This window comes from Oncorhynchus gorbuscha, linkage group LG21 (assembly GCF_021184085.1).
Source record: "Oncorhynchus gorbuscha isolate QuinsamMale2020 ecotype Even-year linkage group LG21, OgorEven_v1.0, whole genome shotgun sequence".
Taxonomy (NCBI): domain Eukaryota; kingdom Metazoa; phylum Chordata; class Actinopteri; order Salmoniformes; family Salmonidae; genus Oncorhynchus; species Oncorhynchus gorbuscha.
In genome coordinates, this window is record NC_060193.1 from 41,618,324 (window position 1) to 41,645,342 (window position 27,019).

At 42.8% G+C, this 27,019-nt stretch overlaps 1 protein-coding gene across 4 annotated transcripts; it reads left to right on the forward strand.

The window, feature by feature from the left end:
- Positions 1–252: 252 nt before the first annotated feature.
- Positions 253–26,914, forward strand: gart (phosphoribosylglycinamide formyltransferase). 4 transcript variants are annotated; one of them, XM_046319156.1, is made up of 21 exons: positions 253–437; positions 2,422–2,571; positions 2,732–2,827; positions 3,495–3,669; positions 3,871–3,982; positions 4,508–4,576; positions 4,846–4,971; positions 5,107–5,194; positions 5,307–5,392; positions 5,697–5,865; positions 10,532–10,763; positions 12,869–12,966; positions 14,956–15,065; positions 15,285–15,483; positions 15,778–16,029; positions 16,401–16,553; positions 18,857–19,060; positions 19,326–19,490; positions 24,814–25,101; positions 25,376–25,491; positions 26,273–26,914. In XM_046319156.1, the coding sequence occupies exons 2-21, from the start codon at positions 2,427–2,429 to the stop codon at positions 26,468–26,470; spliced, it is 3,081 nt and encodes a 1,026-aa protein (XP_046175112.1). In that variant the 5' UTR covers positions 253–437; positions 2,422–2,426; the 3' UTR covers positions 26,471–26,914. The 4 variants fall into 4 exon arrangements, with proteins under 4 accessions (XP_046175112.1, XP_046175113.1, XP_046175114.1 ...); XM_046319157.1 differs by having other exon boundaries at positions 254–437; positions 12,872–12,966; XM_046319158.1 differs by having other exon boundaries at positions 256–437; positions 24,829–25,101.
- The last annotated feature ends 105 nt before the right edge of the window (positions 26,915–27,019 follow it).

Consider the following 27,019-nt stretch of genomic DNA (forward strand, 5'->3'; position numbering starts at 1 on the left):
TTTTACAGAAACAAAACTTGATATGCACATTATACACTATCTTAAGACATTTTACTAGACACTGCCTACATAAATGCCTATAGAAGTTACATCTATATATTATTTGACCCGCGTTTAAAAGCTAAACAAACACAGTTGCGTATCATATTGGGTCCACGTGATTTGAGAGTTGATATGCTGCGTTCAAGTACTAGTTGCAACTAGGAAAAGTCCGTCTTGTTAACTGGTTGACTGCGGCGCCTGTATAGCCAGACCAGTTTAAAGTCGAAAATGTACGAGTTTGCTAGTTTCGACTCGTAATTTAACGCTGCAATACCCCGCGTGCTTACTGCCCGCGTGCACACAGGGTAGTCTCCCCTAGCTGTGGGCAAGGAAAGTACATCTGGACGTGGGCTCTGTCATCAAAAAATACTAACTCGCCACTACACAAGATACATGTGAGTTTGGCTTTAATAGACTTCATCTAAGTTGTTTTATGAGAACTTGCAGTGTTGCGCGTGTGGTCACCGAGTCGAAGTTTTACCATCGTGATGCTAATTACAATTTGGAATCAACTGGGGGAGTTGGCTTCAGTACCTCGGTAAAACTACAAGAACACGGCTCATTGCGAAAGAGGGTGATTTTTCGTATTTTTGCATGTGGCTGCAAATATTTCACTACGTCAATGAAATTAGCAATCGATTGTGTGGCGAAACTCAAAAGCTGTAGTTAACTAGCTGCAGTTGTAGCTATCTGACTACGTAGTTTAACTTAGCTTGTGGAGCCATTCCACCCACATGTTAAATTGTCAGTGGGCTCATTCTGCCATCACTGGTCAGCAAACTTTGTAACAAGTTCCTTGTCCACCCTGTGTTTTTAGTACTGATTGCATCAATTGTGCTGATTTTTTTTTATTTTTAAGCGATGCGCTGCGGGCAATAATTTACTAAAATGTATAAAAATGATCTATTCAAAAGTTCTCAAACCTCTGTAAATGCATAGCCCCATTGCCTCGTGAGTCACATGAGTGAGTGTTTCCAATCAAAGGGAGCTCGTCGACTAATTGGGAACCACGCGCGTCATGCTACACACATTATCTCTGTGAAAGCTCATATTTGATAGTTTGCTGATGTACATACTCCTCGGGAATTGTATCAGTAGGCGTATAGGCCATTCCAGGGGGTCATGGCTAGAAAAGATCCAGCTTTTGTGAAATTTAACGTAAACAAATGTTATTTATTTCATTTAAGCTAACCCTAACCCTCTTCCTAACCTTAACACCTACTTATCATAACCTGCTAAGTTAATTATCCACGCCTGCTGCTTAAGTTCTCCTAACCTGCCATGAAAAGTAAATTATGACGTTAATTTGGCAACTGGTCCCTAATTGAACGTTAAGATAGAAATGGGCAATGTAGATCAAACAGCCTCTGATATGTAGAATAAGAAAGCACCTTGGCTCTATTCACACATTTCTATCTGCAACGTTCATACCGTTTGGCAGCTGGGCACAGTTGCTCGACGGTCTGCATACTGGTACCCACCGGCTCCCCTGTTGACGGCGGAGAGGAATGGTTGCATATTTGTTTTTATATGAAATCTGAGTGAGACTGACCAACAAAATCAATGGGGGCCCACTGGCCGTTAATTCGAGAGTTTTTAGCGGCCTTCTAATTCAGCAACCCAAAAATGTTGCTGACGTGGTCTAATTGACTATCAGTGACTGATGTAAAGAAGAAAAAGCTGCTGATCCATAACCAAATGTGGGTATTGCACCTTGTCTATTCTAACTCGCAACAGTAAGTTGAGACCCCGACATAGTTCCCCATTGCCCATCCCTGATCTACCTCTTTCTGTTCTGAGGCATATTAAACACAAAACAGTATTAATGTGTTTTTTTAATGCAAATTACACCGTTTTAATGGGTCCCTACACAGAATGGGCTCTTGGACAATGACAACTAATTGGAGACAGATTTTTATGGGTGGCAGTGTCCCAACAAATGTGATGTATGAATCAGAGCTTTAAATGCTAGGCCCCAGCAAAAGGTCACCGATCCTTCACAGCAGCCTGGTGATGAGGCCTTGGGTAAGGTCCTCATTTGCAGTTTCCCTGCACCATAGGTCAATTTTCACATGCAATTAAATAGCTTCCTTTATGGATGATAAATTAGTCATTTGAGAAGCTGTTTAATTTACTGTCGCTGTTAGTGCCCAGTGACTAACCTGGGTTGAAATCAGAAGGGTGCAGATAGAAATATGTTGTATAGAGCTGATAAGTTTCTTTATTCTACATGTTAGAGAAGCATGTCTGTTCTTCAGAATATATTTATGTCTGAAAGTTCCCCGATGTTGTCTTACTGAGCACCATCCTGGTTCGGTGATGTGATTTGATCACGTGTGTACGTTGTGTGATTGCTTTTTCCATCTACCTGTCATTCAGTTGCCATGGCAGTGCGGTTGCTGGTGATTGGCAGTGGTGGGCGGGAACACACCTTGGCATGGAAGCTGGCACAGTCACCACACATCCAGCAGGTCCTGGTGGCACCAGGGAATGCTGGCACCGCCAACTGTGGAAAGATCTCAAACTCTGGTGAGAAGGACACGCATAACTGTTGTTTCATATCATGATCTGTCTTGAGGTCTTTTATGGTCATCTGACATTACCAGGAATCGTATGATCTAGAAAAGCTCTTAGCCACTCCGTTCCATCTGAAATTTGTGTGTGCGACTCTTCTCCCCCCTCTGCACAGAGGTGTCTGTGAGTAATCACTCCATCCTGGCTCAGTTCTGTAAGGAGCATAGCGTGGGGCTGGTGGTGGTAGGGCCCGAGGTGCCTCTCGCAGCAGGTGAGTGGCACACATCCTTATCTTCCCCATTTCATATTCAGCCTTCTGAAACAGTACAGGTACAAAGGAAATGCCAAGTTGACCGTCATCAAATCAAATGTATTTATATAGCCCTTCGTACATCAGCTGATATCTCAAAGTGCTGTACAGAAACCCAGCCTAAAACCCCGAACAGCAAGCAATGCAGGTGTAGAAGCACGGTGGATAGGAAAAACTCCCAAGGAAGAAACCTCGAGAGGAACCAGGCTATGTGGGGTGGCCAGTCCTCTTCTGGCTGTGCCGGGTGGAGATAATAACAGAACATGGCCAAGATGTTCAAATGTTCATAAATGACCAGCATGGTCGAATAATAATAAGGCAGAACAGTTGAAACTGGAGCAGCAGCACGGCCAGGTGGACTGGGGACAGCAAGGAGTCATCATGTCAGGTAGTCCTGGGGCATGGTCCTAGGGCTCAGGTCCTCCGAGAGAGAGAAAGGAGACAATTAGAGAAAGCACACTTAGATTCACACAGGACACCGAATAGGACAGGAGAAGTACTCCAGATATAACAAACTATGACCCTAGCCCCTGACACATAAAATACTGCAGCATAAATACTGGAGGCTGAGACAGGAGGGTTCAGGAGACACAGGAGACATCATTCTTCTCTGCCCCCCCCCCCCAAGGCATGGTAGATGACTTGCAAGCGGCAGGGGTCCCGTGTTTCGGCCCCTCGGCGAAGGCTGCCCAGCTGGAGGCCAGTAAGAGTTTCTCCAAGGCCTTTATGGACCGTCACGGCATCCCCACAGCCAACTGGTGCTCCTTCACCGACCCCCAGGAGGCCTGCAGCTACATCCGCACGTCAGTACTGGGGTGGGGGGGTGAAGTTGTTGGGGAGATGGGGTCATGTTCATGGAAAACAGTGTTTCTAATTGGACAAGTCCAGGTAGTCTGTCATCTCAACAATGTGTTATATGTGAGATGAATTTCTATCCATCTCCTGAACTGAAATATAATTGACCCTGCCTCTGTGGCTCTCTAACCTTTAACCCCTAACCCCAGGGCTAGTTTTCCTGCTCTGGTGGTGAAGGCCAGCGGCCTGGCTGCAGGGAAGGGTGTCATTGTGGCCAAGGACCAGGAGGAGGCCTGCCAGGCTGTGCTGGACATAATGAAGGTATAGTTTCAAAGTGACCCAAAGTTAGTTTTACATTTCCTGGTATGTATGTGTGCCTCAGTACAGCAGTTTTCATAAGAATGTCGCTCGGCCTTGAATGTTGTTCTTTTGGGGGAGATGTGTCACTTATGCACACTCACTAGACTATATATACACACTCAATCTCACACACTACATACGCGCACACGCATACCGACAACACAAACTTTTACACTCATAATTTGCTGCTGATACTCTGTTCTGTATTTTACTCTTACCTATCCTGATGCCTAGTCACTTTAACCTGCCTTCATGTACATATCTACCTGGAATACCTCGTACCTCTGCACATTGATCTGGTACTCCCTTTTTATATAGCTCTGTTCTTGTGTACTTTATTTTATTCCTCTTGTGTTACTATTTTATATTTTTAAACTCTGCATCGTTGGGAAGGTCTGGTAAGCAGGCAGTTGTACACCAGTTGTATTCGGCACGACTTGACAAATCCAGCTCCCATTTTAAAGAAGGTTTGTGTGTGTGTTGCAGGACAAAACATTTGGCTCTGCCGGGGAGACTGTGGTGGTGGAGGAACTACTGGAGGGAGAAGAAGTGTCTGTGAGTGTCCGGTCCTTTTTCTTGTGAAATACCCACGTTTACATGCACAGTGGTCAACATTTCGTCATGCAAAATAGCACAGATCCATGCAAAGAATACATTGGATTATGTGCTTTCCATGTCTATTTAAAATGTTATGGTTATTTTTGCTCACTGCCATTTGGTTGTGTAAAATGTCGGCCTGTATGTACCCTGACGACAATTCAATATGCAGTTCCATTATTGGCATTTACTAACTACTTGCTCTTTCTGTCTCCTTCCCTGTGTAGTGTCTGTGTTTCAGTGATGGCTGCAGTGTGTCCCCCATGCCCCCGGCCCAGGACCACAAACGCCTGCAGGACGGGGACCTGGGCCCCAACACGGGCGGCATGGGGGCCTACTGCCCCACCCCCCAGGTACAACCACGACCATTGTCTAACATTGCTCTGAGTGTGTACGACTCTCTCTCTCTCTCTCCCTGTGCACAACATGCTATTGTCTGTCCATCTGTTTGTCTTCTGTCTGTCAATCAAACATCCATTTGTTTCCAGGTGTCTCAGGAGCTTTTGCAGCAGATCAGAGAGACTGTCCTCCAGAAGACTGTGGATGGCATGAAGGAGGAGGGAACCCCCTATGTGGGTGAGTAATGAACTGCAGGCAGCACACTGGTTATTGAGTGGAAATGAAAGGGGTGCAAAATAGTGCCCCTCTCTTTTGTCTCACTCGTTTACATGTTGTCATCCTCTATCAGGTGTGCTGTATGCTGGGCTGATGTTGACCAAGCAGGGGCTGAAGGTCCTGGAGTTTAACTGTCGCTTCGGCGACCCAGAGTGTCAGGTTGGTAAACTGTGTGTGAGAGCATGTGTTATTGGTATATGTCACTGCTCTATGTTATCATCATGGAGCTGATAAGTCAAGTTTTGCACTTGTACTGCACTAATGGGTAAAGTTAAGAAAAATGCAGTATGAATTGGTCCTTAATCTGTGCCTATTGGGAAAATTTCGATCTAGCCTGAATCATGTTCAGTTGGGCAAACCGTACCTAACCATTTTGTAGTGGGAAAACGGAAATTCCAGTATTACCTCCCGTTTCACTCTAAATGGAAATATTTTCTTCCTATTAAACGTGACCTTGTTCCAGGTGCTGATGCCCTTGCTGAAGAGTGACCTGTATGAGGTTCTCCAGAGCACCCTGGAGGGGAAGTTGGCATCCAGTCCACCTGAGTGGCACCAGGACAGGTCTGCAGTTACTGTGGTCATGGCCAGCCCTGGCTACCCCGGCTCCTATAAGAAAGGTGTTGCAATCACTGGTAGGTACGCTTCTGTCGATTGCTACTTGACTGGGGTGTATTCATTAATCCCACTGTTGCAAAGTGTTTTGCACCGGAAATACGTTTCCATTGGACAAATTCTTCCACGCTTCATTCCGTTTACCTCTTCTTTCGAATGGTTCCCGTTTGATCCTAGTGAATATTCCCGTTTGGAACAGATTTGCTGTCCGGTCGGTCGTTCAGCATCGGTTTCGACTATCAACTAATTACATAACATTAACCAGCTTTCCTTCCAACCCTTTAATGTGAGTGAAGTACATGTAGGATGAAAAAATGTTACAGCAGGCCTGATGGAAACGGCACATTTGTCAGTGAACTTTCCAAATGTTGGCAAAACTATGCGCTACACAAGTTGGGATATTTTTCAACAGTGAAGAGGTGACTCCGGGATGCTGGCCTTCTAGGCAGTTGCAATGAAAAAGCCATATCTCAGACTGGCCAATAAAAAGAAAGAAAAAGAACACAGACACTGGACAGAGGAATTCTGCCTAGAAGGCCAGCATCCCAGAGTCACCTCTTCACTGTTGATTTTCAGACTGGTGTTTTGCGGGTACTATTTAATGAAGGTGCCGGTTGAGGACTTGTGAGGAATCGTTTCTCAAACGGTACACTGTAATGTAATTGTCCTCTTGCTCAGTTGTGCACTGGGGCCTCCCACTCCTCTTTCTATTCTGGTTAGGGACAGTTTGCACTGTTCTGTGAAAGGAGTAGTACACAGCGTTGTACGAGATCTTCAGTTTCTTGGCAATTTCTCGCATGGAATAGCCTTAATTTCAGAAGAAAGTTCTTTGTTTCTGGCCATTTTGAGCCAGTAATCGAACCCACAAATGCAGATGCTCCAGATAATAAAACTGTCCTCCTTTAGACTAGTTGAGTGTTTCTTTAATTAGTACAACTGTTTTCAGCTGTGCTAACATAATTCCAAAGGGTTTTCTAATTATCAATTAGCCTTTTAAAATGATAAACTTGGATTAGCTAACACAACGTGACATTGGAACACAGGATCGATGGTTGCTGATAATGGGGCCTATGTAGATATTCCATAACAAATCTGCCGTTTCCAGCTACAATAGTCATTTACATCATCAACAATGTCTACACTGTATTTCTGATAAATTTCATGTTATTTTAATGGACAAAACTTTTTCACAAACTTTTGAACGGTTGTGTACCTATGGACGAATGATGTCAGAGCTAAACTGACTAAGATACAGTAGAATAGTATAGGAAACAGTATATACATATGAGATGAGTAATGCCAGATATGTAAACAGTAAAGTGACTAGTGTTCCATTCCTTAAAGTGGACAGAGATTTCTAGTCTATTCCTATAGGCAGCAGGCTCTAACGTGCTAGTGCTGGCTAACAGTCTGATGGCCTTGAGATGGAAGCTGTTTTTCAGTCTCTCGGTCCCAGCTTTGATGCACCTGTACTGACCTTGCCTTCTGGATGATAGAGGGGTGAACAGGCAGTGGCTCGGGTGGTTTATGTCCTTGCTGATCTTTTTGGCCTTCCTGTGACATCGGGTGCTGTAGGTGTCCTGGTACTGTAACGTTATACGACTCCTTGCCGTTCTTCAAGATATAACACGTTAGTTGCTTACTGGACCCAGCCAATCTGTGTGAAATGTTAACTAGCTAACAAACTACTATCTGTGAACTAATGTTTTCCTTTTACAGTATGTTGTTAATGAGAGAATTACCGTAGGTGGAAATGAGGCGTTGCTTGTTAAACGAGTATAGCTGGAGCCGAGCCCGGCTTACACCTGTTACTGCTAGACGTTACCTTTGAAGATCTTCTTCTGTTGGCACTCCAATATGTCCCAAAAACATCACAAATGGTCATTTTGTTCGATAAATTTCATCTTTATATCCCCAAAATGTCAAAAAAAATTGCCGCGTTTGATTCAGAAATAGACCGGTTCCAACTCGCCCAACATGACTACAAATTATCTAATAAATTACCTGTAAACTTGGTCCAAACATTTCAAACAACTTTCCTAATCCAACTTTAGGTATCCTAAAACGTAAATAATCGATGCAATTTAAGACGGAATATACTGTGTTCAATAGCGGATAAAATCAAAGTGGAGCGAGCTCCAGGTCGCGCGCACTAAACAAGAGTCCACTTGGCTTGACACTTAGAAAGTACAGCCATACCTCTTCATTTCTCAAAGGAAAAACATCAACCAATTTCTAAAGACTGTTGACATCTAGTGGAAGCCATAGGAACTGCAACAAGTTGCCTCATAAATCTTGTTTCCCATAGAAATAGTTTCCCCTCAAATTATTTTCTTCCTGGATGGTTGGTCCTCGGGGATTCTCCTGCCAAATAAGTTCTGTTATACTCAGACATTATTTGAACAGTTTTAGAAACTTCAGTGTTTTCTATCCAAATCTACCATATATGGTATATGCATATCCTAGCTTCTGGCCCTGAGTAGCAGGCAGTTTACTTTGGGCACGCTTTTCATCCAGATGTGAAAATACTGCAGACGTGAAAATACTGCCCCCTATCCCAAAGAGGTTAAGCTGGATGCCACTATAGAGTTGAGAGGAACACCACACTTTCCCTCTTTCTCACTTTTTCAATACAGTGGTATAAAGGGTATGCCGGGTGTACTTTCTGCCTGAAAGAGATCAATTATGCCAACAAAGTGTATCATACTCTGCTGGCACATTGTAGAGCAGATGTCCACAGTCAGAAAGTGTACAATGTGCAGTGTAGCCCAAATATATTTTGTGTTGAACTTGACAGTAACACGTGTGTGTGTGTGTGTGTGTGTGTGTGTGTGTGTGTGTGTGTGTGTGTGTGTGTGTGTGTGTGTGTGTGTGTGTGTGTGTGTGTGTGTGTGTGTGGGGTTGTTATTTAATTCTTCACTCGGTGGGCAAAAACAACGTTCATCATGTAGCCTTGTGCACTTGATCGATGTCTACTATACTGGGCACTATAATAGAGATAAAACAGAATGCCTGTTTGTTTCGTTCAATTTAGTATGTATTGTTCCCAAGTGCAATATTTAGGTGTGTGTGTGTAGTCACAAGTGTTCTATTATAAAGGCTGTCATGGCTAACTTCAATATTAGTGTGTTTTACTCTCAAGACTTGAGTGTCATTGGCAGTGAAGTCGAGGGAACAAATAACATTGGATTGCTTTCTTTACAATTTTTAGCAGTGAGTTAGGTTCACATTAACCACTTTTTATTTTACACACAGACTGATCAGGCAGATCATATTCTTTGTTGTTTGATTAGTTAAACTGCATTTCCCCCTAGAAGGGATTTGTGTTGTATTTTTCAATGCAAAAAAACAAACTGTTACCTTTTTGGGCCCTCACCAGTTTGCATCTCTGATCATAGAGCTTGATGGTTTTTTCGACTGCACTTGAAGAAACTTTCAAATTTTCCGGTTTGACTAAATTTCATTTCTTAAAGTAATGATGAATTGTAGTTTCTAATTGCTTATTTGAGCTGTTCTTGCCAGTTAATATGCACTTGTTCGTTTTTTTTACCAAATAGCTATCTTCTGTATTCCACCCCTACCTTGTCACAACACAACTGATCGACTCAAATGCATTAAAAAGAAAGAAAACCCACAAATTAACTTTTTACGGCATACCTGTTCATTGAATTGCATTCCAGGTGACTACCTCTTGAAGCTGGTTGAGAGAATGCCAGGAGTGTCCAAAGCTATCATCATGGCAAAGGGTGGTTACTTTGAAGATTCTCAAATATAAAATATATTAATTGAACACTTTCTTTTGGTTACTACATGATTCCGTATGTTATTTCATAGTTTTGATGTCTTCACTATTATTCTACAATAATAAATAAAAAAGTAACTGAATGAGTAGGTGTCAACTTTTGACTGGTACTGTATATAATTTAAGGAACTCAGTCCGGCTTTAAATTTGCTCTTGAAAGTTGTATTAGAATGCATAAGGTGGAAATTGGGTAGTGCATCATCAGTTCCTCTTGTCAGTCATTGCATACCTTAGAGAGATTTATAACTTTTCAGAAATGTCCAGTGTTTTTTAGCCCAGATATCAATAATGCCGGAAGGCGGACCCCTGAGTGAAAAAGTTGGAATAAGTGATGAACTTCACAGGGTGGTGAAAGTGCACATTGATAAGCTTGATTCTCCTTTCCAATAAATATTATATTATTCTGTTAACATGATAATTGATTCTTGGCCGCTGTTCGACAAAATTAATGTGGTTGATTTTTCTTTTTGTCCATAATAATCTTGTGTAGGTTATACCAGCACTGTATCTGTGTATCTGTGTCAAGACCAGTGTGCGCCCATTCGTGATATACACATTTATTGTGACACAACCATCAATTGAGTTGAAAATGCAATGGAAACCCATTTAACTTCTATTTGGTACTTGGGAATTTGACCGCAGAAGTTACTTTTACGTGCACTGTCATTATGCACAGCTTTTTATGGTAATGTAACTCTGGTGGAAAAATGCATGGTTTTATTTATGCAGATTTTAGAATATTTGCATAAAACTGATTTAAAGTAGAGGGAGATTAGGGACTCTTATCTCCTGTGTTTCCCCCCCCTCTCTCTACCTCTCATCCACACTCCCTCTGTCTTCCTCCATATCTTTCTCATTCTCTCCATCACTCTACTCTCTCTCAGGTCTGTCTCAGGTGGAGGAGACGGGGGTGCAGGTGTTCCACGCCGGCACGTCGCTGAAGGAAGGGGGTGTTGTCTCCAGCGGGGGGCGTGTCCTCACTGTCACTGCTGTTAGGTCGTCTCTGGAGATGGCCCTGCACGCAGCCAATCGGGGTGTGGCTGCCGTGGGGTTCCCGGGAGCCGTGTACCGACGTGACATCGGTCACCGAGGCATCGCCCACCTCACCCAGCACAGGTGTGTGTGGGTGGACATGCACTGAACACACACACTCCTCATTCAATTCACTGTAATAGTTTGACCATCTTAATGTTAGAACCCAACATTTTGTTTGAGTACATATTGACAGGAGGGAGTATTGGCTAACCCTAGACGAAGTCTACCTCTGTCTGTCTGATGTTTACAGTTGAAGTCGGAAGTTTACATACACACTTAAGTTAGTCATTAAAACTCATTTTTCAACCACTCCACAAATTTCTTGTTAACACACTAGTTTTGGCTAGTCTGTTAGGACATCTACTTCGTGCATGACACAAGTCATTTTTCCAACAATTGTTTACAAAAACAGATTATTTTACTTATAATTCACTATCACAATTCCAGTGGGTCAGAAGTTTACATACACTAACTTGGCTGTGTCTTTAAAAAGCTTGGAAAAATCCAGAATAATGTCATGACTAGAAGCTTCTGATAGGCTAATTGACATTATTTGAGTCAATTGAGGTGTACCTGTGGATGTATTTCAAGACCTACATTCAAACTCAGTGCCTCTTTGCTTGACATCATGGGAAAATCAAAAGAAATCAGCCAAGACCTCGGGAAAAAATTGTCGATCCTCCACAAGTCTGGTTCATCCTTGGGAGCAATTTCCAAACGCCTGAAGATACCACGTTCCTCTGTACAAACAATAGTACGCAAGTATAAACACCATGGGACCACGCAGCCGTCATACCGCTCAGGAAGGAGACGCATTCTGTCTCCTAGAGATTAATGTACTTTGGAGTGAAAACAACAACGGCAAAGGACCATGTGAAAATGCTGGAGGAAATAGGTACAAACGTATCAATATCCACAGTTAAACGAGTCCTATATTGACAACCTGAAAGGCCGTTCAGAAAGGAAGAAGCCACTGCTCAAAAACCGCAATAAAAAAGCCAGACTGCGGTTTGTAGCTGCACATGGGGACAAAGATCGTACCTTTTGGAGAAATGTCCACTGGTCTGATTAAACAAAACTGTTTGGCCAAAATGACCATCGTTATGTTGGGAGGAAAAAGGGGGAGACTTGCAAACCGAAGAACACCATCTCAACCGTGAAGCACGGGGGTAGCAGCATCATGTTGTGGTGGTGCTTTTCTGCAAGAGGGACTGGTGCACTTAACAAAATAGATGGTATCATGAGGATGGAAAATTGTGGATATATTGAAACAACATCTCAAGACATCAGTCAGGAATTTAAAGCTTGTTCGCAAATGCGTCTTCCAAATGGACAATGACACCAAGCATACTTCCAAAGGTGTGTCAAAATGGTTTAAGGACAACAAAGTCAAGGTATTGGAGTGGCCATCACAAAGCCTTGACCTCAATTGTGAAAATTGTGGGCAGAACTGAAAAAGCGTATGCGAGCAAGGAGGCCTACAAACCTGACTCGGTTACACCAGCTCTGTCAGGAGTAATGGGCCAGAATTCACCCAACTTATTGTGGGAATCTTGTGGAAGGCTACCCGACACAATTGACCCAAGTTAAACAACGGACCTAAGACGGGATTAAATGTCAGGAATTGTGAAACTGCGTTTAAATGTATTTGACTAAGGTGTATGTGAACTTCCGAATTCAACTGTACATGTAGATTTGGCCTAGAAACTCTCACATTCCAATAGATAGTTTGGTCTCATTTCATTCTGTATACTGTTATCGTGTAGAATTCCAGTCTGACTTTTTGTTTTCGTATTTGAAGAACGTTCCTAGATATTTATGTTGGATTGGTGTACGCCTTGGCTGACGTTATCCTTGTAACCTGCATCAAATTGTAGGTTGGCCTAGCTAGCACATGACTTTTGTACCCCTTGTTAAGAATGGGTCGATGGACTTCGGAAAGAGAAACATTTGTAGTTAGTCAACCCAAAGTCATTCTTATACATGACAGTTTTTATTTTATTTTTTATTTTTACATTCGTATGAGTTAATGTGAGGTAGAAGCTGAATTGATGGACCACCTGATTTGACATAGACCGACAATAGCTTGTTGCGTCACTCTGCCATTGGTAGAGGGCAAATAGCTCTAGCCTGATAGGGTATGGTGAGACGACCTCTCAATGACCCTTGCTGTGTCGCTCCCCCAGCAGAGGCCTAACTTATAAGGACAGCGGAGTGGACATCGCCGCGGGAAATCGACTGGTAGACATGATCAAGCCATTTGCCAAGGCCACCTCTCGCTCAGGTAATGACGTCAACCCCCTCTCATTGCTGTTAATCAGAACAGCTACAGCTGAGCCACTAGCTAGACAGCCTGGAGAGCTGCAGTGCTTTCCCAAACTCATACCGATCTACTTGTAATGATCGGTGTAAGATTGGATATATGATTCGTTTCCCAAATCTCGCTGAGTACACTGCCTGTTCCAATTCCACCTTCTGACCAATTCAGGTCAACTAATCATCAAGCCTCTGATTAGTTAAATCAGGTGTGCTGGTACTGGAATTGAACAAATAAGTAGAATGGCTGGGCAACACTGGTAAAAGCATTATGGCAACCTCTACCTAGCCTCTTTTTAGAGGGACAAGATGCTTGGGGTCAGTTTGGGATTGGGCATTTCATTACATGCTCTGCACTAAAGCAGTCTCTCAGTCAACCTATCATGGTTTCACCTCATCCAAGTAATTACAAAGCTTCAAGAAGGTCAATTATTTTCCTTCCCTTGTGAAATGAACCTGAGGAAAGAAATTAGGTTATTTGTCTTGTCTACTTTATCTGCACCAATTTGTAAGTCGCTCTGGATAAGAGCGTCTGCTAAATGACTTAAATGTAAATGTAAATGTAAATCTGGGTGTTCGATAATTAAAGTGATTGATTGTAAGTGCCATCGCTACAGTTTTACTAAAACAGAATTTGGAACAGTTTTCTCGATTTGAACTACAAACACATTGCTACAGGAAGCTTTAATTAGTTTTCTACAATCTAAACGTAGCAAAAAAATACGTTTTTCAGGACCCTGTTTTTCAAAGATAATTCGTAAAATACTTAACTTCACAGAGCTTCATTGTAAAGTGTTTAAACCCTGTTTCCCATGCTTGTTCAATGAACCATAAACAATTAATGAACATGCACCTGTGGAACAGTCGTTAAGACACTAACTGCTTACAGACGGTAGGCAATTAAGGTCAAAGAGGACTAAGGAAGACATCCTCCTCCCTCATGTGGTACCCTTCCTGCAGGCTCATCCTGACATGACCTTCCAGCATGACAATGCCACCACGCACAGAATGAGCAGTATGGCTGATTTCCTACAAGACATGAATGTCAGTGTTCTGCCATGGCCAGCGAAGAGCCTGTATCTCAATCCCATTGAGCACGTCTAGGACCTGTTGGACCCCCCCAGAAATGTCCAGGAACGCAGGAACGTGCAGGTGCCTTGGTGAAAGAGTGGGGTAACATCTCACAGCAAGAACTAGCAAATCCGGTGCTGTCCATGAGAAGCACTGCAGTACTTAATGCAGCTGGTGGCCACACCAGATACTGTTACTTTTGATTTTGTAAATCTATGCAGTTGACAGAGGACATTTCTTTCTTTTTTTTCCCTCCTGAGTTTACCTATGGGTGAACGGATTGATGGATTGATTATTTTAGATACTTATTTAAGACATACAGCTGCCAAAATAAAGGAAACACAGTAAATGATGGATACAAAGTATATTGAAAGCAGGTGCTTCCACACAGATGTTGTTCCTGAGTTAATCAACAACCCATCATGCTTATAGTCATGTATAAAAATGCCTGGTTGACCATTTAAATTTTCCTACCATGGGATCTGTGACTTTGATAGAGGGGTCTCAAAGGAACATAGGGGGTTTAAAGTGTGCATGTCAGTCATCAGATCTCAACCCAATTGAACACCCACAAACACCGATGATGGAATTTATTGTGGAAGAATGGTGTTGAATCCCTCAGTTTCAGACACTTGTAGAATCTATGCCAAGGCGCAATGAAGCTGTTCTGGCATCTCGTGGTGGCCCAGCACCCTATTAAGACAATTTATGTTGGTGTTTCCTTTATTTTGCCAGTTACCTTTACATCAACCAGATGTTTTTTTGTTTTTTTTTACATGTTTTTAATTGGTGTATTATTATTATTTTTTCCCCGATGTGTTCTTCAGTTGTAAAAGACCAGGGAGTGTGTGTAAACAGTTGCTTTTATTCCCCTCCTGTGCACCAGGGTGTAACGCTGAGCTGGGGGGCTTCGCCGGGCTCTTTGATCTCAAAGCTGCAGGCTTCATCGACCCCATCCTGGTGTCTGGGACAGACGGAGTAGGGACCAAGCTCACGGTATGCATAACTTCTCAAAACAGAAACTGTATATGAAACATTGCAGCCAGCCACACTGCATGTTTTGGTGCTGGAATAAAGCTAGGGAGCATCATATTCCAGGTACAGGCTTTTCGTTCTTTTTTTATCCATTAAGCAGGCAAGGAGAGTTTATGCCAGGAATCACAAAGACATTAAGATCCTACAACCTCTTCATGACTTCACCTCTGCCTTCTCTAGATTGCCCAGGCATGCCAGCAGCACAGCACCCTGGGACAGGACCTGGTGGCCATGTGTGTCAACGACGTGCTGGCCCAGGGGGCGGAGCCTCTCTTCTTCCTGGACTACTTCTCCTGTGGCCGTCTGGATGTGGGCGTGGCCTCTGCTGTGATCAGGGGCGTGGCCGAGGCCTGCGGGTTGGCGGGCTGCGCTCTGCTGGGTGAGGGGGGAGCAGTCTGACGTCATCGTTAAGATGGAAGGATGGGGGGGTGTGTGTGTGCACGTGCACTATTTTGTGTGTTCAGGCGGTAAGAAAGTGGAGATGCTGGCTGTATACTGGGGGTGTAGTGAAAATAACAAAGTAGGATTTTAGTTGCTACACTGGAAACCATCTGTATTTTGGGCGTGAGCCAGCCATCAATTTCTGGGTTCTACATTGTGTGTGTGCGCGCACATTTGCAACTGCATGTATGTGTGTTTGATCAACTGTGCATTTTTCCATTCGTTCATCTAGGCGGGGAGACTGCGGAGATGCCTGGCGTGTACGGCCCCGGCGAGTACGACCTGGCAGGGTTCTGTGTTGGGGCGGTGGAGAGGGGCGCCCTGCTACCCAGGCTGGGGGACATCTGCGAGGGGGACCTACTCATTGGGGTGGCCTCCTCGGGGGTGCACAGCAATGGATTCAGCCTGGTTCGGAAGGTCCTGGAGAGGGCAGGAGTCACCTACAGCTCCCCTGCACCTTTCGGGAAACCTGGACAAACCGTGGGTAGGTTAATGAGATCATACAAGCTCTTACACATGTTTCTTTGAGGGAGAATTTCTCTGGGTGTGTCTGCCCAATCTTTCTTCTTCTGTACTTTCTCTTGAAAGGAGGTAAATGGACAGTTTTGTGGTCATTTATATTTTCCATTAAATAGGGTTCATCTGCGTAAGATGTCTTACCTTGTACTATCTTCCTGCCTGTTAGTGGTCTTATCCCAGCCTCGATTGGTCTTCTTTTGTACTGTTCAATTGTATTATTGTAGAGTTTATCTGGGTCCTAGAAAAGTGCTCTATGAATCCAATGTATCATAATTAAAGTAATTCCCCGTAGAGGTCCCCTTTCCCCGTCTAAAGTCTTCCCATGTTAATTGACAGGCGAGGTTCTCCTGACGCCTACTAAGATCTACAGCCGCCTGCTCCTGCCAATCTTGCGCAGCGGCGCCATCAAGGCCTATGCCCACATCACTGGGGGCGGCCTATTGGAGAACATCCCCCGAGTGCTGCCTCAGGAACTGTCCGTTGACCTGGGTGAGAGAAACACACTTTTCTTATTGCCCATGTTTACTTTTTAAAGTGTAGTGGTAAACAATGTATATGAGGATGAAACAGTTGTCCATATCGGATACCTGATGCTGTTTTGAATTGTACTAACTGTGGTAGGGCTGTCTCCGACAAAAAAACAATCTTAGTTGACTGAAAATTGTCTGTTCTTTCGACCAATCGATTTGGTTAAAACGTTTTAACATGTATTTTTCCGTATATAGACACACCATATTTGTTTTAATTAAATCAACTATATGCATTGAGATTGTCTGATGCTTACAGTTTAAAATAAGACAAATGCCTCGAGTGCCAGAGATCGAGATAACCAGAAGGCAAAAAACCATAACCTGAACCAACTATTCCCCTCCTGCTGACTTTTGCAGATTCTGCCATTACTCTCCTGAAGTGCCAGTAATAGGCTACAAGAGAAGTCGGCAACCTTTCTCATGTGGAATGCCAATTTATCTTACCATTTTTACCTATCTGTGCCCCAGTTATGGTTTTCATATGCACATTTTTGCGAAACAGTTTAATTTATATCATCGTCTTATCTCAGTCATTGTCATGTGGTTAATCAAAATTCTATGTAAATGATACAAAACTATGTATATCTATTGCCAACTATGTACAAATATGTAACTATGTATAAAGCCAACAAATAAACATTGCAGCCTGCAGGTAGAAAATATCTGGGTTAAAAAAAAATCCTATAAATCACATTGGTTACACATGACCTGACTGCAACAAACTTGAAACATTGTATCATCTATTAACTTGGGCCTGGCCTGAAACTTGCTCTCACAAACTTAAAACGCTGTATAATATTCTGGGGCCTCAGTTTCCAGCGCCAGTGAGCTCGGGACAGACACAGCTGCAGGCTATTTGTGCAAAGGATAAGAAGCAGCGCTTGACTTGGACAGGAGCTCACTGGAGCGGAGTACCGACACCTCAAATATTCTACTGCTTGAGCTCCAGTTCCTCTTGTAGAATATTAGCTCAAAAGCATTGTGGAGCTCTTGCACCTAAAATGTAAACAGTACCAGTGCCCAAAATGAGTATCATACCTATTTCAGTCCAAGTCGAGCACTAATAAGAAGTAATTAGGTAGGCCTATTTTATGACGTTTCCATTGGTTCAGTGCATGACATGGTTATCGAAAGAGAGCACAGGAAAGATTTTTCAAATCCATTGAGGAACTATTGTAATTCTCAAAGGATGTAAAAATACTTTGTTTGCTTGCTGTTTTGAGGTGAAGAAAACATTACTTTGAGAAGCTCCGCAGATCATTAGTGGTGGTGCGTTTTAAGCCAATCAGAAATACTAGCAGATCCCCAAATCGGCACATTTATTTGCCTACATTTACTCACAGGCCAGGTAGCCTGTAAGCCTTTGTGTGCGCGTCCTTACTCAACATTGACAGGAGTGCTCCACATAAAAGACGGTGACTAAAACTCATAAATAGAATGAAATAAACCTTAACTTGTTTCTCACAAGTGTAGCATAGGTTGTGCACTCTGCAAACAATGTGTCCACTCCGACAATGATAACAGGAAGACTGGAATATTAATATGGAACGCATTGAAATGAATTACTGATTGTAGATTAGGAATTAACGGTAAATTTACTTGTGATTTTATGTCATGGGGAATTGCTATAGGCAAACAAATTCACACAATGAAGTCATAAAACATGGACGGGGAAAGCGCATTCTGGAGGGAAAAGTGCGTTGTTCATCTGGGTGCATGGTCAATCTAACATCTGCATTGGCCATGCAGCATTTACTGTGGCCATGCAGCATTTACAGTGATATGGCCTCAGCAGAAGTTGCTTCTTGCGTTTCGCGTTGTGGTCAAGGAATTGAGCTTGTATTTATACAGGAAGTACCGCCCCCACCTACCTTCAACCAATCATGTCAATGTGGAGCTATACAGAGCCCTCAGCATTGTTACAAAAATTTGTGAGGTGCATGGCGATGCGGTACAGAGCTCAAATTGGCCAATGCATGCCTCTGGAGGCTCCGTAATTGCAATTGAGCCTCCGACCACACTTTCAGCTCAAGCATAAATTGTCTTTTAGTCTAGGCCCCCGCAATCGATTAGTTCACTGAGATGGTTGTAAATATGTTTGTTTGTTTGTTACTGCTCGATTTAAGTAATCTTGGTCGACCAACAGCCTAACGACCAAACAATCAACCAGTCGACTAATTGGGGTCAGCCCTAAACTGCGGTTGGTATTTACTTCATATTGAATGCGTGCGTGAGCTGCTCTGTGTGCTTTGTCCCACCCAGACGCCTCCCGTTGGATCATCCCTCCTGTGTTCTCATGGCTCCAGGAGGAGGGGGGCTTGTGCGAGGAGGAGATGGGGCGCACCTTCAACTGTGGCCTTGGGGCCGTGCTGGTGGTGGCCTTTCCGGATGCCCAGAGTGTTCTGAGGAAGCTCCAAGCCCACGAGGATGCGTGGATCGTGGGCTCTCTGGCCCACAAGCAGCCTGGTGAGAGACGAGAGCTAAAGGATGCGTAGTAAAACTCATAACGATGCTACAGGAATGATGGGTTCTGTACACTCCCAGGCCGATAAGGAAACAAACTGTATGTTGCATAGAATCAATCTTGTTAATGAGGAAATGCTCTTCAGATGTTCACATTAAATGTCATTTTTGTGTTGATGGGTTCAAACGCGTGCGTGCACACAGTTAACTCACACAGCGCTTGGTGGTATTCATCTTTGTAATTTGACTGAGTTTTGTTTGTGTGAAGGGGCCGAGCCGGTGGTGATCAGGAACCTGAAGCACAGCCTGCGTTTAGGCCCCTCTCCCTGTGTAGTAGACCTGGGGCCCATGCAGAACGGAGCATCTCAAGGGGACAGCAGTAGCACCGTCCCCCGCAAGAGGACCAGGGTGGGCGTCCTCATCTCAGGCACAGGTTAGTGTTGTGTATGGTGTGTGTCACTTTCTGAAATTGAAAACACTGCCATGTGTCAACAGATGTGTATAACATTAGGGTTTTTTATTACAAGCAAACATGTTCAAGTGATGCGCGTGCATGCTCTCATCAGATCTCAGTAGCAGAATTAGCTATATACTGATGGGTTGCTAGGTCAAGCAAACATTTCTAGCCCCAATGACCCCTCAACCCACCCACAAGGCCTGAAAACTAGCCCCGCCCAATAGTTTATCGCAACAAGAGAAATTGCCACATTTATCCAATGAACCATTTTTCCATAACGTTATCGAGCAAATTATGAAGGAATATCGGCTTAATTTGTAACAACATAGGCTAAGAAACAAAATGTGTTTTTCCAAGGCTAAGAAACAAAATGTGTTTTGCCCAAGGCTAAGAAACAAAATGTGTTTTGCCCAAGGCTGAGAAACAAAATGTGTTTTGCCCAAGGCTGAGAAACAAAATGTGTTTTTCTCAAGGCTGAGAAACAAAATGTGTTTTTCTCAAGGCTGAGAAACAAAATGTGTTTTTCTCAAGGCTGAGAAACAAAATGTGTTTTTCTCAAGGCTGAGAAACAAAATGTGTTTTTCCCAAGGCTGAGAAACAAAATGTGTTTTTCCCAAGGCTGAGAAACAAAATGTGTTTTTCCCAAGGCTGAGAAACAAAATGTGTTTTTTTCCCAAGGCTGAGAAACAAAATGTGTTTTTCCCAAGGCTGAGAAACAAAAATGTTTTTCCCAAGGCTGTTTTTCCCAAGGCTGAGAAACTGAGAAACAAAATGTGTTTTTCTCAAGGCTGAGAAACAAAATGTGTTTTTCCCAAGGCTGAGAAACAAAATGTGTTTTTCCCAAGGCTGAGAAACAAAATGTGTTTTTCCCAAGGCTGAGAAACAAAATGTGTTTTTCCCAAGGCTGAGAAACAAAATGTGTTTTTCCCAAGGCTGAGAAACAAAATGTGTTTTTCCCAAGGCTGAGAAACAAAATGTGTTTTTCCCAAGGCTGAGAAACAAAATGTGTTTTTCCCAAGGCTGAGAAACAAAATGTGTTTTTCCCAAGGCTGAGAAACAAAATGTGTTTTTCCCAAGGCTGAGAAACAAAATGTGTTTTTCCCAAGGCTGAGAAACAAAATGTGTTTTTCCCAAGGCTGAGAAACAAAATGTGTTTTTCCCAAGGCTGAGAAACAAAATGTGTTTTTCCCAAGGCTGAGAAACAAAATGTGTTTTTCCCAAGGCTGAGAAACAAAATGTGTTTTTCCCAAGGCTGAGAAACAAAATGTGTTTTTCCCAAGGCTGAGAAACAAAATGTGTTTTTCCCAAGGCTGAGAAACAAAATGTGTTTTTCCCAAGGCTGAGAAACAAAATGTGTTTTTCCCAAGGCTGAGAAACAAAATGTGTTTTTCCCAAGGCTGAGAAAGGCTGAGAAACAAAATGTGTTTTTCCCAAGGCTGAGAAACAAAATGTGTTTTTCCCAAGGCTGAGAAACAAAATGTGTTTTTCCCAAGGCTGAGAAACAAAATGTGTTTTTCCCAAGGCTGAGAAACAAAATGTGTTTTTCCCAAGGCTGAGAAACAAAATGTGTTTTTCCCAAGGCTGAGAAACAAAATGTGTTTTTCCCAAGGCTGAGAAACAAAATGTGTTTTTCCCAAGGCTGAGAAACAAAATGTGTTTTTCCCAAGGCTGAGAAACAAAATGTGTTTTTTCCCAAGGCTGAGAAACAAAATGTGTTTTTTCCCAAGGCTGAGAAACAAAATGTGTTTTTCCCAAGGCTGAGAAACAAAATGTGTTTTTCCCAAGGCTGAGAAACAAAAAAGGCTGAGAAACAAAATGTGTTTTTCCCAAGGCTGAGAAACAAAATGTGTTTTTTCCCAAGGCTGAGAAACAAAAAATGTGTTTTTTCCCAAGGCTGAGAAACAAAATGTGTTTTTTCCCAAGGCTGAGAAACAAAATGTGTTTTTTCCCAAGGCTGAGAAACAAAATGTGTTTTTCCCAAGGCTGAGAAACAAAAAAGGCTGAGAAACAAAATGTTTTTTCCCAAGGCTGAGAAACAAAATGTGTTTTTTCCCAAGGCTGAGAAACAAAAAATGTGTTTTTCCCAAGGCTGAGAAACTGAGAAACAAAATGTGTTTTTTCCCAAGGCTGAGAAACAAAAAAGGCTGAGAAACAAAATGTTTTTTCCCAAGGCTGAGAAAAAAAATGTGTTTTTTCCCAAGGCTGAGAAACAAAATGTGTTTTTTCCCAAGGCTGAGAAACAAAATGTGTTTTTTCCCAAGGCTGAGAAACAAAATGTGTTTTTTCCCAAGGCTGAGAAACAAAATGTGTTTTTTCCCAAGGCTGAGAAACAAAATGTTTTTTCCCAAGGCTGAGAAACAAAATGTGTTTTTTCCCAAGGCTGAGAAACAAAATGTGTTTTTTCCCAAAAGAAACAAAATGTGTTTTTTCCCAAGGCTGAGAAACAAAATGTGTTTTTTCCCAAGGCTGAGAAACAAAATGTGTTTTTTCCCAAGGCTGAGAAACAAAATGTGTTTTTTCCCAAGGCTGAGAAACAAAATGTGTTTTTTTCCCAAGGCTGAGAAACAAAATGTGTTTTTTCCCAAGGCTGAGAAACAAAATGTGTTTTTTCCCAAGGCTGAGAAACAAAATGTGTTTTTTCCCAAGGCTGAGAAACAAAATGTGTTTTTTCCCAAGGCTGAGAAACAAAATGTGTTTTTTCCCAAGGCTGAGAAACAAAATGTGTTTTTTCCCAAGGCTGAGAAACAAAATGTGTTTTTTCCCAAGGCTGAGAAACAAAATGTGTTTTTTCCCAAGGCTGAGAAACAAAATGTGTTTTTTCCCAAGGCTGAGAAACAAAATGTGTTTTTTCCCAAGGCTGAGAAACAAAATGTGTTTTTTCCCAAGGCTGAGAAACAAAATGTGTTTTTTCCCAAGGCTGAGAAACAAAATGTGTTTTTCCATCAAAATAATAATTGTGAGCTTAATGTCACAATAGAAAAGATAATTCACCCTTATTAAACTCGCCAGATCATTTTCCATCAATGGATGTCGAGTTAACTTGTTTTGACTGCTATGATTAAGCAATAAGGAGGAAGGAGGTGTGGTATATGGTCAATATATTACAACTAAGGGCTATTCTTTTGTCATACCTGTTGTACACAGCCCTGAATACCACGGGTATGACACAACATGTATTTTAACTGCTCTGATTACGTTGGTAACCAGTATATAATAGCAATAAGGCACCTCGGGGGTTTTTGATATATGGCCAATATACCCTTGACTCGGGCACGCCGCGCGTAAGAACAGCTCTTAGCCGTGCTATATTGGCTGTATATTATCATGCTGAAACATGCGGTGGTGGGGGAATAGCACGACAATGGGCCTCAGGACTTTGTCACGGTATCTCTGCATTCAAATTGCTATCAATAAAATGCAATTGTGTTCGTTGTCCATAGCTTATACGTGCCCATATCATAACCTAACCACCACCACGGGGTATTCTGTTCACAATGTTGACATCGGAAAACCGCTTGCCCACACAACGCCATACATGTGGTCTGCAGTTGTGAGGCTGGTTAGATATATTGACAAATTCTCTAAAACGACGGAGAAAATAGAACATTAAATTGTCTGGCAAAATATCTGTTGGACATTCCTTCAGTCAGCATGCTAACTGCACGCTCCCACATCTTGAGACATCTGTGGCATTGTGTGACACAACTGCACATTTTATAGTAGTGGACTTTTGTCCCTAGCACAAGGTGCACCTGTGTAATGATCGTGCTGTTTAATCCTCATCAGGTGGATGGATTATCTTGGCAGAAGAGAAATGCACACTAACTGGGATGTAAACACATTTGTGCACAACATTTGAGAGAAATACGCTTTTTGTGCGTATTAAATATTTCTAGGATCTTTTTATTTCAGCTCATGAAAAATGAGACCAACACTTTACATATTGCGTTTTAATATTTTTGTTCAGTATGAATAACCTACCTACAACTGGTAAGTTATCATGACATGCGCTGCTCTACACACACGCACCACCGGCCCTCCCCACCACTCAGGAATAGCCTGCTCACTGCCTGATAACAGCAGTGAAATAGACACAGTACCAGTCAAAAGTTTGGACACACCTACTCATTCAAGGGTTTGTCTTTATTTTTACTATTTTCTACATTGTAGAATAATAGTAAAGACGTCAACTATGAAATAACATATGGAATCATGTAGTAACCAAAAAACTAAGCGCAAACCAGATGGTGATGACGTATCTCTGCAGAATGCTGTGGTAGCCATGCTGGTTAAGTGTGCCTTGAATTCTAAACAAATCACTGACAGTGTCACCAGCAAAGCACGCCCACCACCGCCATGCTTCACGATGGGAACCACACATGCAGAGATCATCCGTTCACCTGCTCTGCATATCACAAAGACAGATTTGGGCCTCGGGATCTTGTAAAATATTTTTTTATAAACAACTCTAAAGGGGCCCTATAAAATCTTGAGATTTCCCCCAAATTTGACTATTTTCCCAAATTATGTTCTCACTTTTTTATTAGTCACTCTTAAAATTACAATTGTTCATGGAGAAACAACTAAATTCGATGTTTAAAAAAAAAAAAGTTAATTGCTCATTATTTTTTTCCTATTGTGCATCTAGCAAGTGAGGAATGTGCCAGTTTAGCGACGGTTCTGTACTGCTGCTGCTCATCTCATGCCAGTTTTCAAATGATAGATACAAATGATATACTTACTCAAAATATACTTCTATCAGGTAAGTCTACTTTGCAGTTAACATTTTAATTAAGGAAAGTATTTCTGTCGACCCACAAGACGGTGATCAGGCTACACATGGAGCGATAAACAAGCGTGTGCACCACACAGACCGACGAGCAATATTGCTGGTAAATAATTTGGAGATGCTGTGTTAGGTTTGGCTTTTTCAAAGCCAATAGTGGCTAACCAGGGGTGGGATAATGTCAGTGTTGTGTTCATTAGATAGTAGCTGTGGGCTTGCGGTGTCTGATACTTGTTTATGACCGTTTGCAGTGGAACACATGAAAATTGCATCTGTTTTAAGAATCGTTTGGCGAGCTACTCATAGGTGGGCAGCGAGCTACTGGTAGCTTGCGATCAACCTGTTGGAGACTCCTGCTGTAGTCCATTGTTAAAGGGATAGTTCACCCAAATTTGATGGTTCGTTAGTGTGAAAGTTGTCTAAGTAGAGCCAACATATGTGTAGAATTGCAGTTAAGTGGATACTAGTGCCCCATAGCTAAGTTTAATCTATATCAGTGTGCACTGCCTTAAGTGTATTGTGTGTCAGGCACCAACCTGCAGGCGCTGATGGAGCAGACCAAGAGAACGTCCAGCTCAGCAGAGATCGTGGTGGTGATCTCCAACCAGCCGGGGGTCTTGGGCCTCAAAAGGGCCTCTCTGGCTGGCATTCAGACACGGGTGGTTGACCATAAGCTGTACGGTAGCCGGGCAGAGTTTGACGGCACCATTGACCGCGTGCTGGAGGAATTTGATGTGGAGGTGGTGTGTCTCGCCGGCTTCATGAGGATCCTCACAGGGTCCTTCGTCAAGAAGTGGAACGGTAGGACCATCCAGCTTTGTGTATCAATAGTAGGTTTGTGTGCATTTTCTGTGATGACAATGTATCGCATAGAAAAAGTCCATTAACTTCACTTGCTCTCCCTTGACGTTACATGGGGAAAGGAATGCTTTTTGAAATGTTCATCGCAGTCGATTTTGATTTACTTTTTTGATGGAGCTGGTCTGGAGCGTATTTGGGTACGCTCTCATTCTATTAATAATTCTTTGAAATGTTTGTGTGCACATGTGAGAATAATATATTTTGTGTGTTGTAGGAAAACTGCTGAACATCCATCCGTCCCTGCTGCCCTCATTCAAGGGGGTGAATGCCCAGAAGCAGGCTCTGCAGGCGGGGGCACGGGTCTCTGGCTGCACCGTCCACTTTGTGGCTGTAAGTACTCTACTCAGAACAGATCCCGCCTCAGCTCACCAATACTAACCATAACCAGATGTTGGTATAAAATCAGCTCGGATCTGATCTTAAAGCCAAACTTATCCTGTGTTTCCTGGTCTACTGCAGAACATTTGAAAAATGGATCCACATCTAGTTTTGTTATCCATATCTTGATATCGAAAAGGCTTCCAGAAACCCCTAGGGCTAAGCACAAGCTCCAAACAGATTTCTCTGATACATTAGGTGGAATTATAGCCACATTGCCTACACCTATCTAGTCCTTTCAGATACACACGTGCCTAGGGTTAGGGGTTGTTCCGGGACAGGACCCTAGACTTAGACGACTTATTTACATTTAAGTCATTTAGCAGACTCTCTTATCCAGAGCGACTTACAAATTGGTGCATTCACCTTATGACATCCAGTGGAACAGCCACTTTACAATAGTGCATCTAAATCTTTTCTTTTTGTATCTTTCCCATTATGGTGTTTTGAGGTCATCTACTACTGAAAGGGTGCATACCTGGGTATAAAGCCAATGTTGGTGATTTACTGACACCTGCAGTTATGGAATGTTTTATCACAAGTATAATTCATTGGCTGATCCCTCATGATGGATGGAATTAGGTGTTCCTTCCTTTCTTAACCTATAGGAAATCCCACCCAGTTGACTACTTCAAAATGGTGATTCCCTGCTAAAACAGGCTTTTGGGCACAGAGTTGTCTATGGAGAGGACCTAAATATTTCCCTTCTTTCTCAATTTCCTTTTGTCCACAGGAAGAGGTTGATGCCGGGGCCATCATTGCTCAGGAGGCAGTGCCGGTGTTGATGAATGATACTGAGGAGAGTCTATCAGATCGCATCCGGGAGGCAGAGCACCGGGCCTTCCCTGCCGCCCTGGAGCTGGTGGCCGGGGGCGGCGTGAGGCTGGGGGATGACGGACGCATCATCTGGAACCCCAACGCACAGGGCTAAACCTCGACACAATACCACCACACCTGCCCCAACACACCCTGGCCCCCATCCCCAAAATACCTTAACCCCCTACCTCAGAATACATTGGGGCCCCACCTAAAAGCAGTGTCTCTACTGACCTGCATAGTAAATGGATTGCCTTAGTGTAAGCAATGTCTTCCATGACCAAACCTCCCTCATCTCGGGTAGCTACAAAGTGGTTTCTTCCAGATACATTCCTTGTGCCATTGCTACAATGTCAAAATAACTAAGTAATTCCCCTTGTGCACATTCCATGGGTACTATTATGTAAGAATATTACAGTAGTACTTGCCCTATAATTTTAGGTATATCCTCAACATTGCACGACCAGTCATAGCAAGTCGTAGTATGATTACTTTAACACTTAGCGTCAATGCCAAAAGTTATTTCTGCCCGTCCTTACATTAAACTTGTGCTGTTGAACAACTGTTTATTTTGTTTATCGGCAAACCAGAAAGACATGTAATGAAAGGCTTCTGACAGTCTTCCCTGCAAATCAAAATCTGTTGTGACAGGTGTACGTAGCGT